The sequence below is a fragment of the Lissotriton vulgaris genome, chromosome 7 (genome assembly GCF_964263255.1).
Source record: "Lissotriton vulgaris chromosome 7, aLisVul1.2, whole genome shotgun sequence".
NCBI lineage: Eukaryota > Metazoa > Chordata > Amphibia > Caudata > Salamandridae > Lissotriton > Lissotriton vulgaris.
The window spans coordinates 776,973,979-776,999,861 of NC_141695.1; the positions used below are offsets into that span (position 1 = coordinate 776,973,979).

Below are 25,883 nucleotides of genomic sequence, written 5' to 3' on the forward strand. Positions count from 1 at the left end.
TATTCGGCACCAAGATACCCTTGGGTGAATGTGCACGTTATACATTTTATGTTTCCACTCTTTAGCTTGACTTTATTGCCTTTTCTACCCTTCCTCTTACTAGGTATTCCATTCTGTTTTACTTCCCTTCCTCCCAATCTATTCTTCCCCTTTCCTTCTCGTTGTCACTTTTCCTCTTTCTTCTCACAGTCCTTCCACTCCCTTCATACTGCCTCTCCCATCGCCTCCGCAGCCCAGCCCAGCTAATCCCGAAGTTGCTCTATAAAATAACTAGCAGCCCACCCCAGCGTTGCCTGGGGCAGAAGGGGGCTGGGGGCTGCATTTTTACCCGGGGCAGAAGGTGGCTGGGGCAGCATGTTGTCGAGCGGTGCACCCGCCAACTCCCTCCCGCTCCACACCCCCCCGCCCGCCCCGCTTCCCGCCCGGACTCCCGGGGGCAGAAGGGGGCTGCATTTTCAGTATTTGTGTAGTCCCGACCGGGCCCCCCGCCCGCCCCGACATTGCTTGTACGGCTGCCCGCCCGCCTGCCTCCGGCCCGGGCGTTGCCCGGGGGCAGAAGGGGGATGGGGGATGCATTCTAAGCATTTCTTCAGTCTCGCCCGGGTCCTCCGCCCGCCTCCCTTCCGCCTCAGGCCTTACCTTATCCGTGCATTCGACTTAGCCCCCCGCCCGCCCCGACATTGCCCGGACCGCCACCCGCCTCTCGCCTCTCGCCTTACCTGAGCCGCCGCCACTCCTCACTCCTCGCCGCACGTCACCGCTCCTCCCCACGCGTCATCACGCAGGTGTAGGTCGCGGTCAGCGCTACGTCGCGGCCGGCGCTTGTTTTAGGGGACTACTTTTTTTTTTAAACTTTATTTTTTTAATTTACTTTTATTTTTTATTTTATGCAGGCTATGTCCATCTACACACCCTGTGGTCTACAACAATCTATTGGGTGTGTGGATTGGCGCTGTGGTTCCCGAGTTTACCTTGCCAAAAGGTGCAAGTTCTCTCTTTATAATAGAAATATAGAAGAGCGCAATTTTCTTTCAACAGCCGTGCGTCTCTGTATTTGACAGGTTTGTGGTGCTCTCTCCTATCGTCTGCTCCTCTGCCTTCAAAAAAAAAAAAATGATGCATTTGGGCCCAGATCTTTGGACTGGGGTGAGTGTGTGACATTGATCCACATTCGGTCCATCACCTGTTGTGTTTGCATATTCCGCCCTAAGTGCGCTGGGGATGCCCAGACGTGGGTCCCAGGCACTCCACACCACTTGGAGTCAAGCTAGCCGGGCTGATGAGAGGTGTTACCTCGAAACCTGTCCGGTCCTCGGATGCTTGATTCCGTTCTGGGAAGGACATGGCTTTTGTAGTTCGGACTGGACTGTTCCCATGGGGCACAGGGTCAGAGCTGATTTGCATATCGCCATTGTCTAACCCAGGGTGGTGTGGAGTGCAAAAAAATGATGGATTTGGGCCCAGATCTTTGGACTGGGGTGAGTGTGTGACATTGATCCACATTCGGTCCATCACCTGTTGTGTTTGCATCCTCTGCCTTCAGGCGCCATATTTCTAAGCGCTAAGTTCCTTGCTGGACCTCTGCTCCAGCTTACAATGTTCCTCAGTATAGTTGCTGCGGACGAGGTACTGTGTGTTTATCAAGTTTTAAACAAGCTATTACCACCGCTGTCCCTGCCCTGCTACACTCACCATGACAGCTGCTCCTGTCTCCGTTGGGCGTTCGTTGCAGCTGACAGCTCTCGCAGCATGCTGGCTTACCCGCTTGGAGATGGATTGGATGGCACTGCAGGAGTTAAGGAGTTCCAATACAGAAGTTTTCGAGAGGCTCACGGTGTCACCCCATGTGGTGGTGTCACCTGGTGCGGGCCGCACCCCCCGCACCCCTCTAGTGACGCCACTGCTCCTATCTGACACCGTCGATTAATAGATCTAACTTCATCAGGACCGTTCTGTCCTGTAGTCATCTCCCACTGAACTATAAGTTGATGAGAAAGCTTATTTATCAGACAAAGAAGTTCACCCTCTGAAAACTCCTGTATCTGATCTAACATTTCTTCTACTTCCATTTCCAAATCACTTAACCACTTCAGTACTATGGACCTTATTGCGTCCTGGTGAAACGGAGGTACAGTAGAACGGAGAATTCAAGGGGTAGAGACAGATACAGGAAGTACGGGATCATCAGTCATTTCAGGTGCAGTGGCCTGAGATGGGGGGTAAGGGACGTACCGGTACTGGTTGGAAAATAGGGAGCTGGACAACCGCGGGCAAAGGAGGTGGAGCGGGAGGTACAGGGGGAACGACATTTGGCGGTCCAGGGGGAAGAGGTGTTCAAGGTACATATTGGGGTGGGGTTCGTTCAATCAATAATCCGTCAATGTCTGAATCCACATCTTCTTGGGGGATTTGTGCTTCTACTGTCGGTCTGACTCTATATGCCTTAGATATTAGCAATCTATGCTCTCGATCTAAACATTCCCTTTTCTCCTGCACTTCATTATCCTTCAATTCCTTATACTTCTGATACTCTGTCTTCCTTTCCTGTTTCCTTTGTACCTTCTCTGCTTTGAGTTGCGTCTCCTTTACTTCCTTCCACTACATACGCAAACTATCAAACATAGCTGGGCTAACTTTCTTTAAAAACAATTGTTTCTCTAAATACTATAGTTTGTGAGGGCCCATTGTCCACTCTAATGGACAATGCAACTGGGGATCCCCTTTTGTATATTTGGTCCACAATGCATTATATGTGATGGAACAAATACCATATTTGATGTACATCTCAAAATTCGTGGTACCTTCTGGTGGCGCCAGCTGACTTGCTTCCAAAATGCTCTGGTTATCGCAGCAGCAGCAACAAAACTTCCAAAGCTTACTAAATACAGGCATCTTATATAAGATATAAAAAACTTATAAACAGAAAGAAATAAGAAATATTCTCACATTACCTGTAAGGAAAAATGTTAGTCAAAACAACTAGCAAGTTCCAAACAGATTCCAAATTCCAAGCAGATTCCGAACAGTTACTAAACAAATGCCAAGTAAATTCCGAATAAATACCAAACAAATTCTAATCAAATGAACCAGTTCAATACAGATCCACCTTATGTGTAGTCTTCAACTCCCACCTGTCGATCCTCCTCGATCCCAAAAAAATGACCATCCGAGAGCCATAGTCAAGGCCAGCAGCCGCCAGGAAGATCTGAGTCCGAGAGCTGAAAAATCACCTTGGGCCACAAGAAACCCTACTCTCTTCAGGTGGGGTGCCCCTCAGCGAAGTTAATCTTACTGACACGATCTCCTCCCCCGGTCCAACTGCAAGACTTTGATGGGGCACCACGTCTGGGCGCCAATTTGTGGAAGTAGATTATTAATAATCCACTTGTGCAGGGTCACCCTCTATTCCATGGTTTCCTAACAAGTAAGGAGGCATCGGCACTGGAGTGAAGTACCATGGCTCATTTATTTAGCATTCATGAATGGGGGCCCATCCCACAAGCACCATAGAAATACTCTGGGAGAAGCACACTGAAGGATGTGTTACATGGGTTTTTATAGCAAGAGATCACAAACAAGGGACGCCCAGAGGTAAATAGAGCTTCTGTAAAAACACAAAAATGAGGTAACTGACAGCCTCTGTGTCTTGTGCAATTGCTACGTCCTAAGGCTGAACAACAAGATATGCTATCTGAGTAAACTTTACTTGATGATTAATCATCGTCTGAAAATCCTCGAGCAGACGCCAGCGGTTCTTTTGCGCTGACTTTGCATGTGTACACAGCCTACAATGCCCCAATCTGGGTTCTTTACTCATGTTTATACAGATGTGGTGTCAAGGATAGAGCGGGGCTGGAAGTAGGGCAAGGGTGAAAGATGGATGAGGCATAGCTTAATCAAAAAAACAAGAGAATGAGATTTTACATTTTAACAAGAACGTTTCATATATGTGGATGGAAGAAGAGAGAAAGATAACTTGTGTTCTCTTCTCTTGATAAAGATCCTATTGAGTTGTTTGTGCAAGTGTTAGGGGTGGGAGCTTTCTCTCTTCCTTTCATAGAAACAGTGCAGTTTGTGTCTTGGTTCTTCTACCTGTGTTCTGTTCATAGTGAGAGATCTGAGCCTTTTCCTCTTTGGATTTAGGCTATTTGCCTCTTTTTTTCCGGTTCTCTTTCTTTTTCCTGTTCTCTTTCTTTTAAAACCCAGGCAGTGTTACTGAGTAAATATTTGCCTTTCCCATGGGTGACGTGAGTGCAGGGACGTGGGTATAATCGCCAGGGCCAAGTGACCTCACCAAGTGGCTAGAACTGGAGTCTCCACTGCTTTCTTTCGCAGCGAGTGATCCAGCGGGACACCAACCTGTGGACACACATTCTGGCCCATTAACCACACTCACTTACTGAATGCAGTCGATAGACCCCGCCGGGAATCAATTTAGGGCTTTCTATATGTTCATTGGCCTAAAGGAATTAACCATATTTAATTTTCTAAGCCCTTCCTACTCTTGGATCGTTTTTTAATTGAGTTAGAAACGGTAATTCATGACTTTAAAGCATTTACTTATTTAACTTAATGAAATAACCACAGACTCAGTTGAAGTTTAAAATTTTATCGGAAAATATTTAGTGAATCAAATACAAATTACAGTGTTAACTCCATCATTCTGGAAAGGTACGTTCCAATTGCCCAAATTAGACTAATGAACTTTAAAGACGAGTACCTCAGGAAGAGAGGATACAGGGAAAAGGCACATTGACACAATACATTTATATTTACCTAGGATGGTGTGAGATCAGACCCCTCTGACCAAGAGTTGGGACCCCACGAATGACCAGGTATCGGTTCAGGACAGGTTTAGAAAGGACGGGTCACCTCTTCTGGATTCAATGCCAGCGTCAAACCCCTCTCAGATATTAGTTCCCTCTTCGACAATTCTTCCACACCTCGTTCCTAATCCCTTGCCTCCTCTGTCCTCTTCTGCACTCTCGTTCCTAATCCCTTGCCTCCTCGGTCCTCTTCCACACTCTTTCCTAAATTTTATTTGAAATTTCTAAGTCTGTTTCAGGTAGTCAATCAGCAATCGGACAGCATGTCTCTCTCTCAGTGTTTTGGCAGTGATTAAGGCTAATCAATATTGCTACTATCCCAATTATACCTTCTGGTGGCATGTTCGCCCCTAAATGTTTCAAACTGGTGTAAATTTTGTTTTTTGATTGGACAAGCCAAGGGAGATGATCATCACACCATACTAAATGTATTACTTTTCTAAAGAGTATTGTCTTATATTCCCTCCTATTTAATTTGTTTTCCCAAGCTTTATTCCCACCTGTTTCTTCATTGAAAATAAACATTGTATCTTATTTGTTCATTGAGTCTTTAGGATGTTCCGTCTGCTCTCTTTATGAGAAAAGATCGACCGTTACCATGTTCCAAAGCTTGAGATCATGACTCCGGGGTTATTGTGTACTGAGTCTGCGCACGTTACCCGCGTGAGTTTTAGCCTCGTCTCTCGGTTTAGGTCCAATTACGAGCTAACAGAGAAGTAAAAAAAGAAAAGATGTTCGACTCAAAATGGCTTCATTGTATACCACTTATGTCTACTCAAATCCCATTTACTCAAAATTATTCTTTTTTTAAAAAAAAATATTTTTATTTCGGAAACAGAGAAGGCACAGGTCCTCGCGCCTCTCAGATAGACCGAGGGCTAAAGAGTAGTTACATGCAATGTTCAGAGTAAAACACAGCCATATGGGCCCACATCCCGGAGGCTGGGCGGCGTAAAGTCAGTGCATGTCTCAAGGAATCATAGCCGTACATGAACATTATGTATGTAAATGTACATGTACAGGAATTTATATAGCGCAAATAACCGAGCGGTTTCTAAGCGCTTGCTTAGGGAACCCGTCCTGGTATTCCCCTGTGAGATAACCCCGGCAGGGTATCCGCAAGGTGAAAACCAGGCATCCTGCCGCGAGGGGCCGTTGTGGAGATTAAGCAAGCTATTGCCCATAGTCGCAGAGTGTGAACCCGTGAATCGAATAGGCACCGGAGTGAGAATTGTCGAGTCCATGGACATTTTAGGACTCAAGACCCCGCCGAGCCGGGAATTGAACCCTGGTCCCGGGCTGACTCTGCTTCCAGGTCTGCCTCCTCTAACCAGTGAGACACACTTCTCCACTATACATCACTGTATTCGTTGATTCTTATATTTGTTTACTCCCTCTCATGTCTTCCATGTAGTCTCACTCCTTTCCCACTGGGTAAATACCCTTCGCAGTATAACATAGCCTTAACCTAGAACATCAGGTTAAGGCATCGTGGCATCAGTAATCAAAAAAAAAAAAAAATCGGAAAAGTCAGGCTATCTCTGTGAGGCCCGAAAGGTGCAGGCAAACCATCCAGATGTAGACCTACTGGAATCAAAGCAAATCACAGATATATACAACAGGGAACATTAGCGCGCGTCTAGCAGGGCATCACTCTGGACCAGGGCTCTCCCACCCGTCTCCTACCCCATTATCCTCGGAATCAGACCCCCTAGGGGTGAACAATTCGGCACTGGTAGCATCCGAGTCATCCTCCGTCAACCCCTCCACACACATCATTCTCCAGGCAAAGCAGATCATCTTGCAGTTTTCCATCACGGCGTGTGCGCTGCATATGTGTCTCCTCAGCCAGGGACCACTCCCTAACATCCCTAAGCCAGAGGGATATCTCAGGAGCCCTCTGCCCCATCCAGGTTATAGCCACACGCCGTCTTGTCAACACCAGTAATAATTGTAGAAACTTGTCGGACAGGTTCCTCTTTTTGGGCTTGGGTACCAGTGCCAAGAGACAATGGAGCGGATCCAGAGCAATCCGGAGTTTTGTAGCACGGCCAATATGGTCCACCACCTCCCTCCAAAAGCTACCAACCAGTGGGCACTCCCAGGCTAGATGAAAGAACCCGGCTCTCTCGGCTCCACACCTAGGACAATTGTGTCGTCTATCCGCAGAGATGCGATTCAGAGGGACATATAGTTACGGTGGACAAAGTTAAAGTGGATCAACTTGAATCGTACATTACACAAGACTTTCCAGGTCAGGAGGCCAATTCGCTTACGCTGTCCCAGCTCCAGGGCCAATCCTAAGTCTGCCTCCCAGGCCGCCCAGGACGGGGCGGTCGGTGGGGTCTAGTCCTGTCGCATAGCTGAGTATAAGAGGGAGACCAGCCTCCTCCCTCTACCACATGATAAGAGGATGTCGAGGGTGTGGGTCAGCGGAGGTACCTCCGGGAACTGAAGCCACGTTGTTCTAGCTACTTCCTCGAGCCCTCTATAATGCAGATATTGCCCCCTGCCCAATTCGAAGGACTCCGTGGCCCGTTCAAAGGACACAAAGGGGTCATCCGGATAGAGGTCCGCCAGAGTCTCACAGCCTCCGTTCCGCCACTCCCGATAGGACGCGTTCTCTTCCATTCGGAGCACCGGAGCCAAAATCCACACTGGCAGCTCCCTATGAAAAGGAGCCCGCCACAATACCTTTTCGACAAACCGCTGTCAGACTCCCGCTGTGTGTTGCACCACATATGGCAAGGTTTCATCTGCTCCTCTTCCCTGCATCAGAGCCTCTCTCAGAGCCTTCTCGTTTGCTCTGCCCATCAGCAGTTGTAGCTCCCAATTGTCCTCGTCAGCGAACCACCGTGCAGCTTGCAGAAGCTGCGCTGCATAGTAATAGAGGTCAAACCTCGGGGCCTCCAGACCCCCCTCTTCCCAACTCCGGACCACCGTGCGCAGAGCTACTCTGCTACGCCCGCCTGCCCAAAGCAGAGAAGTGAGCAGCGAGTTGAGTGTTCGAAATATCCGAGGGGGAAGCGGACACAAGGTATTTTGCAAGATATACAGCATCCTGGGAAGCATCACCATCTTGGCGATCGCCAAACGTTCCATAAGGGAGAGAGTGAGTGTGTTCCAGAAGGACACAGACTGGTGAAGGGTCTTAAGCACTCGGTCGGCGTTGCGGGCTAGAAGGTGCTCATCGGTCAAGGCCACCTGAATGCCAAGATAGCGGAACGCTTCGCGCTCCCACCTCAACCCTAGACATGGGGGGACAACATTCGGGTCGGCAGCAAAGCCCGCCAGCGGGAAAATCAACGATTTTCCAGGATTGATGCGCAGTCCAGAGGCTGCGCCAAAGCGGTCCAAAATCCGCTTCAAAGCGGGAAGCGAATCGCTGGGGGCCGTCAAGTAGAATAGAGCGTCGTCAGCGTAGAGGAAGATCACGTTTGTGGTCTCGCCCACCTTAATGCCCCACTGCTCCAACTCAGTGCGCGCGGAAACCGCCAAGGGCTCTATTGCCAGGGCAAACAGGAGCGGGGAGTGAGGGCACCCCTGACGGGTGCCGCTCCCCAGGGGCCACTCCTCAGAGCGGGCCGACCCAAGTCGGACTCTAGCCTGGGGCACCCCATAGAGCACTCTGATCCAATTGCAGAACACCGGCCGAACCCCGTCCTCTGGAGCACTTCTAATAAATACCCCCAGTTAACCGGGTCAAAGGCCTTAGCTAGATCAATGGAGACCAGTACGTGCGAGTCCTCCCTCCCACGCACCTCATGGAGGATTTGGTTCAGACGCCTCAAGTTCATCGCCGTGTTACTGCCAGGGATGAACCCACACTGGTCTGGGTGGATCAGGTGGGCCATATGGGGGGCTAAGCGAGTAGCCAACAGTTTAGTGAGGATCTTTGCGTCTGTGTTGATCAGGGTGATGGGCCGGAATGCTGCGGGATCACAACCATCCCCACCCGGTTTCAGGATCATGCAGACCTCTCCCTAGTTCATAGTAGGCGGGAGAGCATCAGCCTCCAGGGCTTCGTTATAGACCTGCAACAAGAGGGGGGCTAGGACTCCACCGAACGAATGGTAAAATTCAGGCGAGAAACCGTCCCCACCTGGGGTCTTAGCCCGTGGCAGGGCAGCCTGAAGAGTTAACCCTGCATCCAGTTCCTCCGCCATTTCCCCCGAAAGGGTCCTGAGATCCAAGTCCTGAAGGTAGGGCCGATAGGAAGCCTCCGTGATCGAGGGGTCAGCTGCTTACACGGTCTCCAGATGGGATCGGAGGACCTCAAGAATAGCAGGATCGAGTGCACTACATTCTCAGACGGGGCCCGTAGGGCAACTATCCTCTCAGGTGCGAACTCCCGTCGAAGAATCCAGGACAGCAGTGGGCCAGATTTGTCACCCTCTCGGTGGAGACGCTGTCTGTATTGACCTAAGGTGTATTTATCAAGGTGAGTGAGAATGTCATGCACAGACACCTGGGCCGTCTTCTCCACCATCTGATCCGAAGTGTCAGGATCCGGCCGAGACTGAAAGCGCCGAAGCACGCTCTCAGCATCTTGTAAGTCAGAGAGTAGCTGTTTCCCTACCCCATACGTGAGGCCCATACAAGCTCCGCGTATCACCGCCTTCAGGGCTTCCCACCTGGTGGAGTAGGGCATGTCACCACTCTCCCAGTTCAAATCTATGTAGTCCGACAGGGCAGTCGCCACATGTTCTCTTCCCACCTGGTCTTGGAGGATGTCTATCGGCATTCGCCAGGTACGGGGACGGGCAGCCCGGTCAGCCCACTGAGCCATGCATGTTACCGGGGCATGATCGGACAGAAAGCGGGCCTGGTGTGTGACCGTCAAAGTGAGAGATGGGGGAAGATTGGCCGCAAGGACGCGGTCCAGTCTGCTATGTGTTCCTTGCGTCGGGGTATGACAAGTAAACAGTCTCTGTGTAGGGTGACTCACGTGCCACACATCCACAGCCCCCAAGTTGTGCATGACTTCCTGAAGGTGCGCCGTCATACTCGGCTTCGTGCCAGACCGAGGGGGGTGTCTGTCCATTTCGGGGTCCAAAACGCAATTGAAATCCCCAAGCCGAGGAAGGGGGCATCTACGTCAGAAACAACAAGATCCTGAAGGTGGGAGAAAAAGGTCGGATCATCGATATTCGGTGCATAGGAGTTCAAGAGTAGGAATTCCCTGTCATCTAGCCTGATCCGCAAAAGCAGATACCTGCCTTCAACGTCCGCCTCAACATATTGGACAGCACAGGGAATCCCAGGCGCCACCCAAATAAGGACCCCCCTGGCATACGTGGAGAAGGAGGATTGGAACATCTGCCCTCTCCACTTCTTGGATAGCCGCTGAGCGCCCTCCTCATCTAAATGGGTCTCCTGAAGGCACGCCACGGAGACCCCATGCCGTTTAAGGAAGGAGAGGACCCTATGTCTCTTGGTGCAAGTACCCAAACCGCGCACGTTCCAAGTTAAGAATTTAAAACACATGGTCAAAGACTGTGCCCAAACGGGCCATTTAATGCATACATTGCGACCTGCCACCCCCGGGCCCAGACACCAGCCGGACCGGAAGGAACAGTCCACCCAGCCAGCCACACAGAAACCTGAATCACAATATACTTGATGCCAGTAACTCTTTCCGCACCCTCCCCAGTCCACCCTACAAAACCCCCCAAACTCAGAAACCCCTCAACAACACTCCCCCCCCCCCCCCCCACCCGCGAGCATAAGGACAGCAACAACCAAACATGCTACCCCGCCCTTCCCCAGCCAGTGCCAGGACGTACACAGCCACCCCTTTCACCCACTCAACACACACTCACACACAGCCCAACAAATTAAACCCACCACACACAACCCAACAAATTTCACCCACCTCCCCCCACCCAGCTCCCCAAGGGACCCAGCTTGGCTAGACAATCTCTAGGCATGTCTGCTGATATCAGCCTCAGGCCGGGTCGGTCCTCCGTCCAGGAAATGTGGATCCCACCCCTCATACCTCTGTCCAGTGGGATGCAGGTCCTCCGTTCCAGCCATCCAAGGACTCCCTGTACAAGTTAGGAGCATCAGTGAACCAGCAATGGACGATCAGAAGGCCCACCAAGAATATTAAAGCATTAACAAGACAGTACCTCAGGCTAGAGCCTCCTCCAGCCATGGCTCGGAAAGGCCAGTTTCAGGGATCACAGGGGCCATAGAGTCCGTACCGGGTATAGTGTCTTGCAGGGTATCCGTGACCAAGATCTCTCCAGGGGCGGATGCTTCAGGGGACTCCGGAGCGGCTCCCGCCGACAACAATCCCATGCAGAGAGCACCATCAGCACCCACCATAACCCGGGGCTCCAGAGAACTCTGTGATCCAGATCGGCGTCTCCCTCTGCCCCGACGCCGTCGCTGGGGACGGGTCACCCACGACTCACGGGGCCCACCACGTTAAACGGGGGGGCAGATCGTCCCCCCTTATCTCCAGCCACTCCCACACCTCCGCCGGGGATTCAAAGAAGTGCCCCCGGCCCTGCGAGAACACCTTGAGTTTGGCCGGGTATAAGAGCATGTATTGAATCTTCATCTCCCGGAGTTTTTGTTTAACTCCCAGGTAGGATTTCCGCTGCTCCTGCACTTGTTGTGTATAATCAGGGTATATGGACACTCGACTGTTTTCGATTGTGAGGGACTCCGCTTCCCTTGCCACCTTCAAAATACAGTCACGGTCTTTGTAGTTTAGGATCTTTGCAATTAGAGCCCTAGGGGGTTCACCCGGGCGCGGAGGCAGTACCAGAGCCCTATGCGCCCGTTCAATGACAAAAACACTGGACAGGCCTTGCGGACACAGATGGGTGCGGATCCAGGCCTCTAGAAAGCGCTCTGCATTGCCCACCTCCAGTCGCTCCGGCACTCCCAGGACCCTGATGTTGCTGCGACGGGCCCTTCCTTCCGTGTCCTCTGCCCTTCTTTCCAGAGCTCGTGTAGAGGCTGTAAGGTGTGCGACCGACTTCTGCAAGAAGGCCCCCTCCCACTGCAGCTGAGTGATATTACCTTCAGCGTCTGTGACCTTGTCCGCGACCTTTCGGAGATCTGTTCGCAGCAGATTAACATCTATCGAGACAGTCTCTATCTGTCTCTCGAGGGCGGAGTGGGATCCCTATATGGCCTTTAATATCTCCTCACGGGTCGGCTCTGCTGGACCATCTCCACTGTCTTCCGGACCAGTCTGCCGCGTAATCCTCTGCGATGGCAGGCGCGGCGTAGTATACTGCATAATGGTGTTAGGCTGGGAAGACCTCGAGGACCTATCCTTGCGGGTCGCCATCTGGAGGAGAAAGTCGCACACCTTTTGCGATGCGCCACAGAGGGTTCCCCCCTGCCATCCCCGGCTAGTCACTCAGTGCAGGGACGTCCTGAAGTTAGAAATGTCAGGTGATTTTAGCTCTCCACCAGGTAGCCCCGAGCAGGTGCAACTCAGGAGTTACCCACACAGAGCCGATTTGCAGTCTGGCCAAGCAGGTTCACAGAGGCAGCCCAACCCATGAACCACAGTCCAGCTCCCTGGAGAGCCCCCCTTGACGTAGCGTCCAGTGGCGTACAATCCACCCGCCGGAACAGGTGGCGGGATCTGAAGGAATCGGTTGAGTCCAATGGCAGAGCCCTCGCGCCGAGGCGGGCGCCCGGAGCAACGTCAGTCACCCCCCAAAGCAGCAGCGCGATCTCCAAGGCTCCAGGGGCACCCCCTCGCAGTGTGCGTCCGGCAGCAGCTCAGCGGGCCTGCAGCCAGTGTGTTCCCGCGGCGCGGAGAGACAAGCGCCTCGGGTGAAGGGCAAGATGGCGGCCAGTGGGGGAGGGGCGGCGATCCGGCTGCGTCCACTCCCCGATGCTCAGCAGTTCGATCCGACACAGGTCGTGCTGCAGCCCCCCGGCCCCCAGAGAGCAGACAGAAGCCCACTGCAGGGGCGCTCACCCGTTGTGAGGATCCGCTCCACTTCAGCGTCGGGGGGAGGGGTGAGCGCCGCGATTCTTTTCTACCGGGATCAAGGGCCGCCAGTCCACCGAGGCCGCCCAGTGGCACCCAGCCGCTCACCAACGCCCGTCAGATGCTGCCTCAATCAAGGAAGGCTCCGCCAATCCTGGGCCCGACTCTGGGCCAGGTAGAAGCCGCGTACGAGCGGGCCGCCTCCTCCGCAGGGCTCCGGTGAAGGCCCAGACCACGGCCTCGCGTAGGTTGCTCTCGAGCCCTCAGCGCTCCTCAGTATCACCGGGTCAGTTTACGCGGGTTTCTCGAGTCACCTCTTCAGCGCGGGAGCCCCCCAGCACGAGGGAAGCTTCAGGTGTTTAAAGCTGGATAAAAAGAGCCCCGGCAGGATCTAATTAAAGGTTAAGTGGGTCCACGGGACGGGAGCTGACGGAGCTTAGTCCTGTCGGCCATGCTGCTTGGCCACGCCCCCCCAAATTATTCTTTATGCATTAGTACTTAGTATAAAACACAGTTTAGTTTTGAGCATAGCAGATGCTTAGCATGTGAGTTCTGAAGTGGCCATTTTAGACACTAGTGCGAAGAAACAAAGCTTTCCCTCCAAGCGTTAAGACATCATGCAGTTGACACATGCGCAGTATATTTTCCCGCGTTAGAAGCCATTTTGAGTTGCACTCTGGTGACTTGTTAGTAAAACACATAGGCAAGCTTCCCCTACTTCTACATTGTGTACGAAATTTGTGTAAATTAGTTTGACAACCAATTATTAATACTGTATTATGATCTAAGAAGAGGATACATCCAGCAAATTGCTTATATGCAAATCCTTGCTCCATCACGAGGGACTGCTAGAGAATGTAAGCCCTGCAAATGTGCGCATGATCTGGTCTGTCGAGACTTTTAGTAAGAACTTCAAAAAATGCTACCATGGCAGGCCTACAGCTTGAGTGCATGTGCGCAGGCGCGCGCTTACGAGCAGAGGCGCCATATGTCTTTCCTCGTCATACTCATTAAGCTCATCGCTCGCGGCGCTTGATCGCAATCACTTTCACTTTCGCGGCCGCTTTGATGTCCTCAGTGAGCCAGTTTTTTCACTGCCCCGCGGCTGCGTTACTTATACGGCCTTGCGCCTTCTCCTCCTGTTATCTGTGCCTCTCTTCCTGTTATCCTTGGTGCGAGCACCACCCTGTTTCTTCTTGCTTTTCTATTCTCCGTTCTCTTTGGTTCTCTGTATCTCTCCTAACCTGCGATCTTCCCTCTCTCTCACCTTTATCCCACCCCCTGCACTTTCTTCCCGCACACCGTCTTTCATAACATTTTAGTGTCTCTCCGCTGCTTTGTGAACCTTCCCCTTTTCACCACACCCCTCCCCTTTACCTCCTTTTTGCACTTCTTATCTCACTTTTCTTTCATGGCTCCGTTGTGATTCCTTCTTCCTCCCTCATTTTCGTCCACCTCTCCTCCTCTTGCTACACACCTCTTTCCTATTGATCCCTGTCTTCTTTTCAACCCCTTCTCACCCCGCTTCTCTACATCTGTCGTTCTTACCCCTCCAGCATCAGATTTCCTTGAGCTTCTTTTTTTCCACCTGTTTTTCTTTTCGCTGCTTCCCCTTAGACCTTCTCCCCATTTCACCCACTCACTTAGCCCCCCTCTCTTCCCCTCCTCTCCCCTCTGATCTCTCCTGCTCATCGGCCTCCCCTTGTCCGCCTCTATATATTCCTGTTCCCCTTTGCCTCCACCTGTTTCCCTGCTGCTGACCCGCTCTCATCTCACCCTGCACCCCCTTCTCGAGACCTCTCTGCAAACCCGACCACTTCCTTCCAGACACATATGCTCCCTCTGGCCTCTCTTTTTCCTCGATATCTGTCCAAGGCCTTTCGCTCACCCACTTCCTTCTTCCATACCTCATTTACCCACCTGCTCACTGTCTCACTCCCTGTCTGCATCGGTTTCATCCACAGTCACTTTCTCTCGCGCCTCCCCTTTTCACAAGCCCCATCACTGTCTCTGTCTCTCTCTTGCTCCCTAATGCCTTCTTTTTCTAATATATTTCTCACCTGGCTCCTCTCTTTACTTTGTTTTGCTACCTCCCCTCCCCACTCCTTTACACCTTTCTCACCTGTATCCCTCCTTCCCCCTGTCACACCTGTCTCCTGTTTCTCTTCCTCTCTCTGCTACATTCACCCCTCACCACCTTGAAATCTCCTGCTCGCCCCTTTTCACCAGAGCCCCTTTTTGACTCTCTCTGCGCCCTCCCTCCTTTCAGGCCCCTTCTCACCTTCTGTCCATTCGATCCCTCCACACTCCCCCCCCTCACCTATATCCCTCGCTGTGCACCCCCCACCTCCTTCCTCTCGCTACTAGCAGAAGTTGCTGCACTCATAAGGGCCCCTCTGACTTTAGGCCTGTGCGGCTGCCCCTCGGACCCCCGCCAGCTCTGGATCGGCTACTTCCCTAGTGTGACCTACAGAGAATGAATTTGGGGCCAGTGGTTGCCAAGGGCACGTCTCCTTGGTAAACACGCTGGCTGTGATGAGAAGCTTCCAGCCCCAGCCGTGTCTGGCCCACGTGGCTCTGATGAGAACGGTCCACTCTGTCTGCAGAGAATGTTCTCGCTAATACCGAGCCTGCTGCTGTTTAGAGGCCTCAGCACCATCATAATATATTCTGAGGCCCCAGACATCGCCACGCCCGGGAGGAGACAGCCGCTGATTGCGACACCGCGTGTAAAGGGAGCACTGATGCAGTCACACCCTGATACAGACACTCGAGGACTGCTAAAGGGACTCTTTTCCTCAGACCCTGCGCTTTGACAGGACCAGTGCTTGTGCTATAAATTCTATGCATAGGTTTTGAAGTTAGCTTTTTTTTTTCATGTCAGCTGACACATTTGAAATCATTAGTTGGTGGCGGACACTGGAGCTACTGTGTTTTCTCTTTCCCATAACACTTTATTTTTACACTTCGAAACAGGAGCTTGTGACTTAGGACCGTGCATATTTGTTTGTATAAGGGTCAGTAAAAACTGCTGACGGGCCTGGTGCTGCTAGACGCTCCTCATGCTCTGCCTTGCATCCTTCTACCCCTCTGCCTTGAATCCTTCTACCCCTCTGCCTTGCACCCTTCTACCCCTCTGCCTTGCACCCTTCTACCCCTCTGCCTTGCACCCTTCTACCCCTCTGCCATGCACCCTTCTCCACGTCTGCCTTGCACCCTTCTTACCCTCCACCTTGCACCCTTCTCCCCCTCCGCTTTGCACCCTTCTCCCCGCCGCTTTGCACCCTTCTCCCCGCCGCTATGCACCCTTCTCCCCGCCGCTTTGCACCCTTCTCCCCGCCGCTTTGCACCCTTCTCCCCCTCCTCTTTGCACCCTTCTCCCCCTCTGCTTTGCACCCTTCTCCCCCTCTGCTTTGCTCCCTTCTCCCCCTCTGCTTTCCCCCTCCGCTTTGCACCCTTCTCCCCCTGCGCTTTTCACCCTTCTCCCCCTCCGCCTTGCACCCTTCCCCCCCTCCACCTTGCACCCTTCCCCCCCTCCACCTTGCACCCTTCTCCCCCCTCCACCTTGCACCCTTCTCCCCCCCTCCGCCTTGCACCCTTCTCCGCCTTGCACCCTTCTCCCCCCCTCCGCCTTGCACCCTTCTCCCCCCCTCCGCCTTGCACCCTTCTCCCCCTCCGCCTTGCACGCTTCTCCCCCTCCGCCTTGCACCCTTCTCCACATCTGCCTTGCACCCTTCTCCCCTTCCACCTTGCACCCTTCTCCGCCTCCAACCTGCACACTTCTCCACCTTGCACCCTTCTCCTCCTCTGCCTTGCAACTTTGTCCCCTTCCGCCTTGCACCCTTCTCCGCCTCCCACCCTTCTCCACCTTGAACCCATCTCCCCCTCTGCCTTGCACCCTACTCTGCTTTGCACCCTTCTCCCCCTCCCCATGCACCCTTCTCCCCCTCCCCATGCACCCTTCTCCCCCTCCCCATGCACCCTTCTCCCCCTCCCCCTTGCACCCTTCTCTCCTCCCCCTTGCACCCTTCTCCCCCTCCGACTTGCACACTTCTCAACCTTGCATCCTTCTCCCCTCTGCCTTGTACCCTTCTCCCCTCTGCCTTGTACCCTTCTCTCCCCTGCCTTGCACCCTTCTCCCCTCTGCCTTGCACCCTTCTCCCCTCTGCCTTGCACCCTTCTCCCCTCTGCCTTGCACCCTTCTCCCCTCTGCCTTGCACCCTTCTCCCCTCTGCCTTGCACCCTTCTCCCCTCTGCCTTGCACCCTTCTCCCCTCTGCCTTGCACCCTTCTCCCCTCTGCCTTGCACCCTTCTCCCCTCTGCCTTGCACCCTTCTCCCCTCTGCCTTGCACCCTTCTCCCCTCCGCCTTGCACCCTTCTCCTCTCTGCCTTGCATCCAAGCATTGGCATAGCCAACAGGTCTCGCTTTTGGGACCTTAGAAGTATTTAGTTATGCAGCACAATATCCTTGGTGCAACAACATCAACTGTTGCATGGCTAAACACTTATAGCCATGCAACAGCTGATGTTGTTGCACCAAGGATATTGTGCTGCAAAACTAAATACTTATAAGGTCCCAAAAGCTATAGGTTTGATTTAAATGTTAAACAAAACGTTTGTTTTGAATAGATTGCAATCCTAAATTGGCATTTAAGAAAAAGTACCCTGATAAAGGTTTCCAGGTGACCACCAGGGCTAGGTGTGTTTACGTATCTAAGGATAACTTCCTGCAGCCCTTGAAAGTCCTTCCTCAGCGCCAATTAGAAAGGTACTCAGGGCAGTATTACCATCTGCAATTACCTATGGCAGTGAGGCCTTTCCAGGTCAACTCACCAATATCATCGAAAAATTATATCTAAAAATATACAAAAGCGTGTTCAAATTGCCCAGTTACACTAGGGGGCCCTTGGCGGGACTTGAATTTGGCCTGGAGGGCATCATATGGTCAAGTATGGGGTCTTTTTATAAAGTATTATCACAGATGCATCACAGCAACACTGGGTACCCTGAAATGTATTTTGCAAGATATCTTCAAACATAAAATCAATCCATGGTCTACTTAATTAAGGATATCAGCAGAAACCATACCAATCGACTTGGCTACTTTAAATACTTCATCATTTACGTTTGCTGCAATAAAAAGTATAATGAAAAAACAGACTAGATAATTTTCCAAGACTATGGATCTGCAAAAAATGTATACCACTCCACCACTAAGGTCCCTGGCAGCTTCATACAACAATGAAAGCCAAGTTGGACTTAGGGCACAACCTTATCTCAATTGCACTATAGGGAAAGTCTGTCTGACTAAAATCTTGGCAGTAAGGATGCTGGCACTACAAATCAAAGATTTTAATCCCAACTGGCCGCTGCTGTCTAAAGTAGTCAAGTGTAGACTCTGCGGCTACAAATCAGAATCTCTTCTACATTTACTGCGCAGCTGTCCGATCTTGCTTGACTGCCGTTGAATCTTACTGAAGCCACTCTTTTTAATTCACGGCATAAGAACATGCAACCAAGCAATGAATTGGATTTTTAATACAATGGTCCCCCTCGAACTGGCAAGAATAGGTACATTTTTTAAAGCAGCGCAGAACTTCCTAAAAAAGAGTTAGCTTATTCCATAATTGAGTCTTCTCTTAGTTGAAACTTTTTTATTCATTTTATGGAAGGTTTTTTAATTTACTTTTACCCATTACCTTCATAATAGATATGTGAAAGGGAAGATGGTAGAGGGAAAGCCTGTATACCAAGTGCCTCCCTTCCTTGGACACAAACGCCGGGACAAGGACATATGACCCCATAGACCACATTTATAGTGAGACAGTTGGTAAATGTGTTGTGCTTCCAATGTACAACACATTTACCAACTGTCGCAGGAAATCCGACATCGGATAACGCAACACAAGTCCAGACTTAGAAAGGAGACACTAAATGCACCATTGGTGCTTCATTGGAAGACTTACCAACATAAGGAAGAAGACCTGCAATGGACTGTAATTTCTAAAATTGAGAGCGATATCCGAGGAGGCAACATAGAAGAAAGATTGAATCAACGAGAAGCCATGCTTATCATGAAGTTTAACACCGCCACTACTGGCCTTAATGAAATTTCCGAAATCGTGAGGAGTGATGGCTAAAAAACTGCTATATACAAGGTATCATCCAATGAATAACAAATGGCATACACATAATTGATCTCCAACATCTGAGGTTCAATTAATATACATGGAATCTGGCATTGGCTTGGAGATCATTCTTCATGCATTTCTGGGACACATAGTGATGTTCAACACGCAGCACTCATAATATTGGTATAGTTATCTCAACACTAGTGCAGGGTACACGCAAACTGAACGCGCGTTGTTTAAAAAGGTTGTGGTGTCCGGAGCGGTGACCGGTCTCCACATAATATTGATATGTACATAGGACCTATATAGTATTGGGGAAATAACTTGAAACGTGGTGAATAGCTTCATAATAAGCACCTTAGAAAGAATAATCAAAGCGATCATGTGATCGCACCTTTGGCCAACACCTGAGGTTCAATTAACATATTTAAATTTTGGCACTGGTTTTGAAACCATCCCGCAAGAGTAGTTATGCTTTTCCAGGACATATAGTCATGATTAACACACCTTGTGCTGCGTGCAGCACTCTAGACACTGGCATAGTATTACTAACACAAGCGCACGGCACTCGTAACTTGACACGTGTTGCTAATTAAGTTGTGGCGTCCGGAGCAACGACCGATCTCCAACTTATACTGTTATGCATATAGGACAAATAAAGCATTGTTGAAATGACTCTCTTTCCTGGGTAATAGCCCTTTAAAAACTGACAACCTGAAAGTTACTTGCAATCACGTGACCGCACTGCCGGCCAATAACAATGCCGGTAGTACAGGACTGCCCCTGCAAACCAGGAAATTGGATTTTCGTAGTGCTGGCGTCCAAAGACTTTAGGTGAGTGCTCAGATCGAGGGTTAGACTGAGGGGCCACTGCTACATTATTTTCTTAGCAGTAACCTAAAACCCCGGCTTGCTTTTGCAGGACTCGGGAGATTGAATTACACGCTGCCGAACATTTAGGATACGAGCAAAAACTTTAAATAGGTAAGCGTTTTTGAAAGGCACTCGAAAACAAGTCTACACCGGGATACTGGTTAAAGCCCTTTCATGCCTTATACTTTATTCTCTCCACAGAAAATGCCCCTAATTTCATTGGTTTAAGGTAAGCCCTTCTTGCTTCCCCTGAATTAACCAGAGGCTAAGTTTAGTTGTTATAGAGTAAATACATAAATGTATCTTATGTCTCCTCATTCACAGTTGTCTATCGTTTTCCACACCGTCTACCCTACAAGTGCGTTTTTTCACCACATCTAAGGTATGTGCAGAGGTAGGCTTGGGAGGTGTAACTGGAATTTTGAGAATGGATTTCTTAGTTTGTGAGTTCTAAAATTATGTTAGTTTGTCATTGTAGATTGTTGGTCCTGAGGAGAACTCCGTATTGGGGAGTTCGAAACGCGTCGACCGGTTGTGTGGTCCTTTTTGTCAAAAAAGTGAAATATTTTTGTTTAAATAGGTTCAACTAATCAAGGTGTAAATATTTCATTTAAAACCAAAAAAACGTTAAAATGTGAATATTGTATATATGTACATCTACTGAAATTGATATAAGATTTATGTCCATTTTTTTTTTACATTAGACCTTTAGGATTTGTACTGTTTTTGTTGGATGAATGTAAATGGATGAATGTTTTGGCCAGTGTGCAAGTTTGGATGTGTGATAAAACTGTTGGCAAAGTGTTTTTTGTATTACTTGTAAATATGTCATTGTATTGATCTTGCGTTTATACACCAAACATTGGTTTCTAATGAAAATATAACAAAAAGAAAATTTCTTCCACTAGTGTTTAAATAAATAAACTAGTGACGTAAACAGAAAAACGCACCTCTATGTTTGTTTCATATAGGTTAGACTAAAAATTAATTGAACAATACCCAGTATTGGCAGATCGTCAGAGGCGACATCTTTTTTTGGTTGTCCTAGTAGTTACCTACTTTTTTTTTTTTTTTTTTAGAAAAATGAACGCTTCCAAATTACTTATTCAGCCAGTCCATTGCTTTTTAATAGAGAAGTACTATTGGACCTGCATTTCATGATCATGTAACTTTCACAACTTTGAAAGGCTGAGAAGTAATGCCCCAAACCACACCTGTGCTTGATGTAAAGAGTCAAGGGCATTGCACCGTTGGAAGGGCACCTTTAAATGCCTGCTGCACTTGGTATATTATTTGCCTGTGTGTGCCGTCCTATTACACATAACCATACCTCTTCTCCCCTTACTCTGTTCTTTAGGTCTGGTGTTAGCCACGACCTTTTTGATTTTACTAAAATTATACATATATATCGTACATACTTATGGGGGCCACCAGCCAGCCGTCTTCATTAATTGGCCTGATGTTGTGTCACTAGAGCATGCAGCATGGGGCAGTGGGGCAGCCCATTTCTGTCATTGGCTAACTTGACCTTGAGGTACGAGATTCTAATCTTTCACAAAATCACTTCCATACACAGTTGTTTCCTTCAATGGCAGGGGCTACTATGGCAAAAATGTTTTTTTAAGAATAAAGAATGGTTTTGCTTTCATCTTATTTATTATTGGAGAGGGTCTGGCAGCTCCTTAACAATTAAGTAAAAAGAAAAACATAAAACACGCAATGACAAAGCCAAAAGACAGGAAGCTCAAGCCAGACCTGTTGGCTTTGCCAGTGTTTGTTCTTATCTGCATCTCCTTTCCGGTATTCTCCTACTGGACAGAGACTATGGACAGTCTCCTTTTGGAACTATATAGCCGGCGCACATAAAAATGAAGGTGAATTACCACCTGTAAATGATGGCTGATTTAGCTCTGTGGCATGATTTCATGGCGCCGTCAACAGTGTACTCCGCCCTTCCCAGTTTTTTGGTGAGTTTTAACACCATCTCCGGTTTTGTGCGTGTTATTTTTCAATTTTTTTTGTAAGTATCTCCTCCTTATGCCCACACTTTGTGTCGGTTGACCCCGTATGCCCACCCCGGGTGGGGCTGTAATGCATAGGCTGCGAGGGAATTGTAGATCACGTGATGATGATGATGATGAAATAACTTGATACAGGTTGACATGTAAAGTCCCTTTTGGACTAAACTACAGAAGAAACAAGCATTGGCATAGCCAATAGGTGTCGCCTTTGGGACCTTATAAGTGTTTAGCCAAGCAACAGTTGATGATGTTGTACCAAGGATATTGTGCTGCATAACTAAATACTTATAAGATCCCAAAAGCGAGACCTACTAGCTATGCCAATACTTGTTATCACTGCTGTGGAATTTCTAGTTGAGATTGGGAGTGAAACCGGGTAAAAGTAGGAACGTTTACAGTTATGGTATCTGCCTTACTCTTAGTTAGCATTAACTTCTTCCTGACTGCTCCTGCTCTCAGACTAAAAAGAACTGTGATTGGCTCCTTTTGTATATTAAAGAAACCTGGCAAGGTTACTGGTGATTGTGATATGTCCGTTTATGATGTACAAGTTACACCATACCAACACCTGAATGCTCTTAATTAAATAGATAGAGCAGTAATTTGGTACAGAAAGAGAGCCCGCCGACTGGGAGAAAAGGATTCCTCTTGAAGGTAACTTTATCCTATTCAACTTCTTTTTACAGTTAAGTGTACAATGCAATTTGCAGATTTCTGATATGCTTTCATGAACTGAGAAATGCGTACATCATTCAGGATTTACAGATAAGATTACCTTGCTAAATAGGTAGGACTACTTGATGGCTATGCTTGCTTAATGTGGTAGCTATAATTATTCCGAAATCTAATATCACTCTTCTTTGTTTTTAAATATTTAACAGGTGTTCGCCGATTCACTGGACTGCCTCTTAAAGCATTGAGTTTGCAATGCAAGCGTTTTGAGACCAATCATTCTTGCAACATCATTAATACAACATGGGTAAATGGTCCCAGTATAAAAAATGTTATAGACTGGAATGGGAGTCTGATCCTCATTTGAAATCGTGGATTGCCCCAGTGCTAACTGATAAAACAAAGGCATTTTGCAAGCACTGTTGTGTAGAAATTCGTGCACATTACAACGATCTGAAATCACATGCAGGAAGAAGTAAACACCATTCCCGTAGTAAGCACTTTGCAGAGTCTATAGCATCTTATGCAATTTCTGTTAAACCAATACCTGACTTTCAGAAAAGGAGAGAATTAAAAATCGCAGCCTATGCAGCCTGTAATATAGCAATTAGTACTGTAGATGAGTTGGGGGAAATTCTTAGTGATGAATTTGGATCTTTTGAATTGGATAGCACAAAATGTACAACAATCATCAATTCTCTTTTGGGGCCTTATTTCAGAGATCAGCTGCTTGATGATGTTGGCCAATCACCATATTCTTTACTTGTTGAGCAGTCAACTGATATTTCAGTGAAACCACTTCTGGGAATTTGCATTAGGTACTTTAGTCAAAGGCATAATCAGTTTGTATGCAGTTACCTTGGTTTAATAGACTTACTAAAGGAAGATGATGTAGCCAAAGCGATTCTAGACCTACTGGATGAAAACGGACTTCAAACCGAAAATCTTGTTGGACTTGCTGCAGATGGGGCAAGTGTGATATGCAGTAAGAATCATGCTGTGTTTATTAGTTTGATGGGAAAGCAACCCTCTTTACAGCTGGTGAGCTGTGATTGTCACTCACTTGAGACTATTGCAAAAAACGCAGTTCAAAGTCTTCCCAGTAACCTTGAATTCATGATCAGAGAGACCTACAAGTGTTTGGCTGAATCAGCAAAGTGTCAAGATGATGACAAGGAGTTGTATGAGGTATTGACTCGAGATCCCCATTTAAAACTGGTTTCCCCAACCGGCACCTGTTGGTGTGTTATGGCTGATTGTGTTGAACGAATTTTAGAGCAATTTGACGCATTAAAAGTACACTTTTCCCAAGCGCATCATGTGGAGCATCAATATGCTTCTCAATTGCTGCAAGAAATGTATGAAAATGAAAACAACTTTCTGTACCTCTCTTTTTTAAAACCGTTCTTACAGGAGATTAAAACAGTTGACAAAATTTTCCAGATGGAGTCGGGAGATGCAGTAGAACAATTCCGTGATTTGCACAGACTGTTTTTGTCCACTCTGGAAAGAATAGTGGAACCAAGTATTTTGAGAAGCACCAGAGAAGAAGAGCTGCGAAGTTTAGACTTGCAGAATCCTGCTATCTACAGAATGCCAGAGGGCGCTGATCTTGGCATTAGATTCCAGCAGAAGCTGGAAGCAAGTGAACTGCCTGTAGTTGCCAAGGGTGAAATCACAAAAAGATGTTTTGACTTCATAAAACTTCTGCTTACACAATACCAAATGCGTCTTGTGGAACTACTAAATGTGCTGGAGAAACTTGAGTTTTTAAGCCCAAAGAAGGCATTAGCAGATAAAAAACCTGTTATTGAACTCCCCGGTATTTTTTTCACCTGCTCAACAGAAGTCTTGGAATCTCAGTGGACAAATGTGTCTTCATGCAAGTTTACAGAAGAGGAAAGCATGGAGCGCTTCTGGGTCGAGGTGTTTGGCTACACTGATGCAGCTGGAAAACCCTGCTTTCTGGAAATGTCATTGGGTGCATTTAGGATGTTGCTGACGCTCCCACTCTCAAGCACACGCCTGGAGAAGATGTTCTCATATGTGCCATTTTTTATAGAGGATAGTATGGAACCAAAGCTCCTTTCAAACAGAATGCACATTATTTATGGACTCCAACGAAATAACCTAAATTCAGCAACATTTACACCTGATAAAGCGCTGCTGGAAAGGTATCCCAGCAGCATTTTGAACAAATAAATATTGAGACTTTTCCACAGAAAACTTGTTTATGAAAATGTAAAGAATTATAGTTTGCCTTTTAACGTTCAGAATATTGTTGTCTCTGGGTTTAGGTGCTCTGTAGATGTCATTGGTTCATTGGCAGTGTAAGTATAAAAAAGTTGGTTCATATTTTTATACGTTAAAATTAAAGTGCTAGACAAGTTTCTTTTTCTCTTATTTTAAACCTACCTTACTTAATAGATTTGTAGTGTTCGGTGCAACTTGAGTTGTCAACCTGAAGCTGTTCGAATTTTACGGAAAAATTATGGAATGAAGTCTTTATGGACGCTAATTGAGCAATATGTTATTAAACTGGTATTTGGTTCAGTTGGGTGCGCAAAGAGATTCACCTTCTGGAATAGAGCTATTGAAGAGCAACCTGATTAATGTGGCGTAGAATAGAGGGCTGCTTGCGATAAGTGGGTGAGCTACTAACACACCAAATGGACTAGCAGTGAAAATAATAAATGTTGGAGGTTAGGCTTAAAAGAATGGAAAGATTGACTTGGTGGTAGAGGAATGGCTGTGGATAAGAACTGGGAGTGTAGTTGAGAAATAGTGGTAGAGGGAATGGTGGGAGGGGTTAAAGGCTAGCAGTAGTTATGTCAGCAAGGTGTGGAGATAACAATGCTAGCAGAGAAGGGTAGGTAAAGGAGCAGGGTAATTGGAGAAGACAGGGCTAGCAATAGAGAAAGTGCTGCTAGCAGTGGTGGGATGAAAAACATGGCTTCAAGCATATAGAAGTATCAGCATTCATAATAGTAGGACTAAAGTATTTATATATGATCAATGTCCTAAAAGGGTTGAAGGCATGGAAATAAAAGAAATTAACTGTTAGGTGGAGTGGGGGAAGTACTAACGAAGGGCAGGTAGCGCAGAGATAGTAGTGAAAGGAAGCAAGAATAATAGAGGAGCAGACTTAATAGTGGAAGCAGGGCTTGTAGTCAGTGGGTGAAGCACAACTATCAGTGGGTATTAAACTAGAGGGATGCAAAGAAAGTTGTAAGCAGTGGGGTCCGCACCACCTTTAAATGCTCCTTATTGAACTTCATTCTCATACTTATTGCCAGGTTCTCATGGGAGGAGCTCAAGGTGTTTTTAGAAAAGTTACAACTCATAATGGTCTGAAACAGGGCTGCTTGTGGTCTCCTCTGCTGTTTTCCCTGTA

At 48.3% G+C, this 25,883-nt stretch overlaps 1 protein-coding gene across 3 annotated transcripts in view; it reads left to right on the forward strand.

Moving 5' to 3' along the window:
• LOC147702398 (uncharacterized) overlaps positions 1–24,892 on the forward strand; it is a 53,748-nt gene extending 28,856 nt beyond the window's left edge. For all 3 annotated transcript variants that reach the window (XM_086931010.1, XM_086931011.1, XM_086931012.1), the window contains one exon: positions 22,699–24,892. In XM_086931010.1, the coding sequence (XP_086787136.1) occupies positions 22,793–24,691 (1,899 nt within the window). In that variant the 5' untranslated portion in view covers positions 22,699–22,792 and the 3' untranslated portion in view covers positions 24,692–24,892. The remainder of the gene's footprint in view (positions 1–22,698) is intronic.
• The last annotated feature ends 991 nt before the right edge of the window (positions 24,893–25,883 follow it).